This window comes from Octodon degus, unplaced genomic scaffold, assembly GCF_000260255.1.
Source record: "Octodon degus isolate 3935 unplaced genomic scaffold, OctDeg1.0 scaffold00029, whole genome shotgun sequence".
NCBI classification, from domain to species: domain Eukaryota; kingdom Metazoa; phylum Chordata; class Mammalia; order Rodentia; family Octodontidae; genus Octodon; species Octodon degus.
Window position 1 is genome coordinate 13,392,038 of NW_004524605.1, and position 5,056 is coordinate 13,397,093.

A 5,056-nucleotide genomic window follows, 5' to 3' on the forward strand; every position below is an offset into this window, starting at 1 on the left:
GAGACCGCTGGGCCTCCTCGCTATCTAGGTCATGCAGTTCATTCCCTTGTGTTGAGAGAAACAGCGTAATTAAGAAGGTGGGAAAGTCTCCCCTCTGACAAACTAAGAATGATGGTGAGACCAGGCAGTTCTCTTGGGAGGGAATTTAGAGTATCCCTCCTCCCTCTGGTATCCTCATTTCAAAAACCAATCTGCAGTTTTCAAAAGGGTTCCAAGGTTACCAGGGTGGGTGGGACCCCTCCATGAGGCAAAGAGACCCACCACACTTGCAGCCCTGATGTTCGGGCATCAGAATCTAGGAGGAGTCCAACAGCCACCACTTCGAGCCCCAGCAGGGTGGGTTGGCCAGGCCCTGAAACCCAGCTGTCAGCTGGTCCTGAGACAGTAAGCCCATTAGACCTTATCTTCCATTTTGTCCTAACCAAACTTCTTCCTCTACACATTATTGTTTATGATTACTCATAAGCTGACTTTGTACATAAATAGTCTCTATCAGATCCTGTGTGACTTGTGTTCTAATTTTTCTTCTCTCACCAGTTGGCGTCTGGTATGGAGCAAACCAGACTAATCAGACACAGGCTTTTACAGTTATTCTGGATTAATGGACAGGGCCAGCTGCCACCTCAGCCCCTGCAGACCTTACAACCAACCAGACAGAGTCTGGGGCTCAGTGTCTTTCTGTGGTCCTTCTGTCATTCCCTCCCCGATTCTTCAGCAGATGCCTTATAAGACTATAGTGAAAATGTCCTGGGTGCTCATGTGCCGGGGACTGGGGCTCAGTAACTGACTGCTGGAACCCAGGTCTGGCTAACTCCAGTGTTTTAGCTTTTAGGAATAAAAATTCTTCTGGGTTTAAAATGAGATACTCCTCTCTCTCTCTCTCTCTCTCTCTCTCTCCCCTCTTCCCCCTCCCTTCCTGTGTCTCTACAGTCTCAGGAGGAAGTCTGTGACCTGCTCCATGCTGCGCCCTTCCAGAACATTCTCCCTCGAGTCTACATCAAAGGTGGGAAGCCCAATTGGTAGATGCATCTAAACTAAGTGAACTTTTTCGTTTTACTTTGGTTCGTGTTTTTTTTGTTTATTCTACAGTCCTAAAGATTGAACCCAGAGCCTTTGCACTGAGCTGTGTCCCAGCACCTCACCCCACCTTTGTTTAAAATTTTTTTTAAAAGGCTCCTTCTCAGTTTCTCTGGCTGGACTCCAACTTGTAGTCCTCTTGCCTCAGCCTCCTCCCGTTGGGACTGGGACTCCAGGTGTGCACCTCACGCCCGATCGCGCTCACTCCCCAACCATGCTGACCTCAGCCCTGCACTCAGCAAGGGAGGCTAAAGGCATCAGTGGGATTCAGTTATAGGATTCTGGACCCGGAAGGGGTGCTCTGAGTCTGTTCTTTCTGAGCAGTCCCACGCAAGACTCCCCCACGTTGGTTCAGTTTCCTCCTGTGGTGGGAAGCTTACCGTACCCAAGGTCAAGGATTCCACAGCTGCACAGAGCTCATGGCAGCGGTTTCCTCAAGCTGCGTCCTTTTTTCTTTCCATGCTGAGTCCTTATCATGCTTCCCAGAGCAGCGCTTACTCCACCCCACTTTGGAGACACAGCCATGTCACCCCAGCCCCTCTGAGGGTGTCTCCCTCTCAGCCACCCATTGTACCCCAAATCTCATTGTGTTCCATTGCTCCTTCTCCAGAGGGAGAGCGCCTGGAAGTCCGGATGAAGCGCCTTGAAGCCAAGTATGCCCCACTGCACCTGGTGCCCCTGATAGAGCGACTGGGGACGCCGCAGGTAGGAACCCTCTTGCACGGATGGAGGACCCCAAGGGGAAGAAAGTACAGCCCAACCTGCTCACTTTACAGATAGGGAACCTGAGGCCCAAAGAAGGGAAGAAAGTGCAGTACCACAGAGCTGGGTGGTGGCAAGAGCGGGTCTGGACCACCACCCCGACTCCCAGGCTTGAATTGTCTCCTGCACACCCTGTGTCCTGTGTCCTGCTAAGAAAGAAGTCAGTTGGCGCACTTAAATGAGATCTGTTACACACTTGCTAGAGGCCAAGAATTCTGCTATGCTGTGCCTCAGAATTAACACCCTCCCCCCTCCCACTGCCTCTATGACCAGAATTCCCTTCTGGGTATTTTTACTAGAGAAACACTGCAATAGGAGATTGGTACAGTCACCCATTTGCTAACACAAAGACTGAGAACAACTTCATGGCTGTCAGTAAGATGCTAGCGAGGTGTGGTGTATCACCTGACCCTTGAGGCTTGCATGCAATAATGGAAAGGGAAAATTTAGATGCGTTGATCCGTGTGCGTGGACCTCAAACACAGCTGTGTGTGGAGAGCGGATTGCACTACATAATGATACCATTGCTTTTCAGCACACTAGAAACATAAGACGTGCCCTGAAAGCATCTGGGTGACCTCCATGTAGGTCGCCAACTCTGCCAAGAGATGCAAACAGTGCCTGAGGGAGGGAGGGAGTCCGAGATGACTTTGCCCTGAGCTGTAAGGTTAGAACATTTTCAGGCAGGCACGGATTTAGGCTAAGTCCATCTTTAAAGATGGTTTTTTCTGAACCCATACTAGTTGCTATGAACACCAAGACCGGGAAACAGAGTCCCTATGTTCGGAGAAGTCACAGACTCTGCGGGAAGAAGCAAGAGAGAAGTGTGTGTGTGTGTGTGTGTGTGTGTGTGTGTGTGTGTGTCAGGGGGACAGCACGTGGGCTGCTTCCCTTCGTGCTGCTATCCGAGGCTTTGCATCTTGAGGGAGGTGGGTCGGAAAGGTTCCAGAAGAGACAGGTGACACCACAGAGAAGCGAGAGCTTTTAGTTGTGTCCCTCTCTGGGGCAGTCGCATCCTCCACAGAGGGCAGAAAGGCCTCTGTGCAAGCACCGTACAGCAGGGATTTGCAGCCAGATGTGGTGCCCCACCTGCGCAGGTGTCACCCACAAAGTAAGGGCCCCGCTGGCTGCTGACCTGCTCCTGAAAATGCTAACTGCAAGCCAAGCTGCACTTCCGTTCTTTGGCCCCCTCAGGGAGCCCCAGGTGCCGTGGAGTATGTACCCTTGCTTTTTTTGGTCTCCTGGAGTTGAAGACAGGAGATCCTCTCAAATAATTTCCTTTTAGGGAGAAATCCCCCAAGCCGGCAACATGTCCATGAGCCTGCTCCTTAGCTGGTGTCATCGTGCAAGAATCCAGCTTCTTGAGCCCAAGGCTTAGCATGTGTTTCCACTTAGAGGACTGTGAATTCCTTCTCTGTTCTGGCGAACGCCGCTTCCTCGGAGCCGATAGAAATCTCTATTTGTCAAATGCTGAGTGTTGAACAAACACAATCCTAGACATTCCAGGAGAGAGGAAATGCCAGTTTTTATAAGTCTTCCATCTCTTAAGGCACTGTTTTAAAACTGAAAAGCAGTCAAGCTGAGAACAGTGACTCCTAGGGCCTGGGGAAGAGATGGGGGTTGATGCGTATGTACCATGCACATATATGGAAACACCACACTGAATCCCATGAATACACACACATGGAACATGTTAATTTAAAAAAATTCAATGAAACAGCTGTTCTATAGACAAAAATCCCAAAACAAAACAAAAAGCAATACTTCTGTGCTAGCTAGGGTCTCCCCTCTGCTTGGACATCTAATGCCAGGTCGGTCGTCTAGATAGCTGTTAACTAGGTCAGGGTGGCAAACTGCAAGCAAAAACATGTGAGCAGCACTGTATGGCTTTTATCTCTTTTTCCAAGACAGACTGAGGTGACCTGGCTTGTGGTCCGGCTTTACTGCGGAAGGAACTCTGCAGGGTCCAAGGACCGTGGGCCTTGTCTCTAGGTCTCCCTTAAATTTCTGCATGGTGTAGTGAGAACCATTTACTATCTCGGCCTTTGATTTTCCACATAGGGAATGGGATAGCTATTGTCCTCCATAGTTGAGCTGCCTCTCTTTACTGTCATAGTGAGCAAAGAGGGTAAGAGTTCCCCAAAACGTAAGGGACCAAATGAAGAAGGAATGTGGAGGTGTCACCATTGTCCAGAAGTTACTGAATGTCATCAGATGGCTTCTCCCATACACAACTTCAGAGAGGAAAGCCCCCCTCAACATAGAATAGATAAAATGCCAAGCCACACATGGGGGCATTTGTAGCAAATAATCTCCAAAACACTTTATTCAACACAAAGTGCTAGACCCGTAAAAATAAGCATGCAAGAAAACTCAACCATACTGCCAACAAGCAGAAAAACTACTCAGCCTGCATCTGGAATCGGTGAGCTTTGAGCCGAACACACAGGATACACCTCCATCTCTCAAGTTGACAAAGGACTTCTCTTTTTAAAATTTTATTTTAAGGAGTAAACACAAAGAAACACAGCAACATACAACAATATGTATGGTACAGAATTTAAAAACAAGAATAAAAAGTTAGTGATGGTTGCTACGTGTTTTCATGATCAAATCTGTCGCTGACCCTGTGCAGTGTCCCCCCTAAATACTGTTCTCATTAAGAGAGCAAGTTGATACGTTGTTTTTCAGCTCTTCTTGAGACTGGGGTGGAACTAAGTTGAAAGGAAGAAAGTCTTCTGACCACCTATTACCAGAAATTTATCCTAACAAAATGAACACACATAGGATCACAGAATTTTGTGTATAGTAAGGATGGCAGCTTTAGAACTCTCCACAGAAGTAAAAATTTAACCATTTAAAATAAGAGGGACCAGGGAGAGGCTCAGTAGAATAAGCGCTTGCCTGGCAAACACAAGGGTCTGAGTTCAATCCCCAGTTTGGCTAAAAAATAAATAAAATAAGACAAAATAAATGGATATATCAAAAGTTGTTTATGTTAGCATTAAAAATTATGATAGTGAACGTGAATTTTTAAATTGCTACTATATTAAGAGTAAAAATCCCCAGACATTCTATGATCCAAATCTTGTTATACACGTCCGCACATACATAACCATGAGCAGCATTCACGCGTCACTGCTTTTCAAAGGCTCTTTTCTAGGTGATGAGATAAATGAAGGATTTTTAATTTTCCTTAAAATATTCATAACTGGGC

The 5,056-nt window shown here is 47.3% G+C and overlaps 1 protein-coding gene across 2 annotated transcripts in view; it reads left to right on the forward strand.

The window, feature by feature from the left end:
• Cyfip2 (cytoplasmic FMR1 interacting protein 2) overlaps positions 1-5,056 on the forward strand; it is a 139,686-nt gene that overhangs the window by 114,347 nt on the left and 20,283 nt on the right. For both annotated transcript variants that reach the window (XM_023713088.1, XM_004629394.3), the window contains exons 27-28: positions 931-1,003; positions 1,688-1,782. In XM_023713088.1, the coding sequence (XP_023568856.1) occupies positions 931-1,003; positions 1,688-1,782 (168 nt within the window). The remainder of the gene's footprint in view (positions 1-930; positions 1,004-1,687; positions 1,783-5,056) is intronic.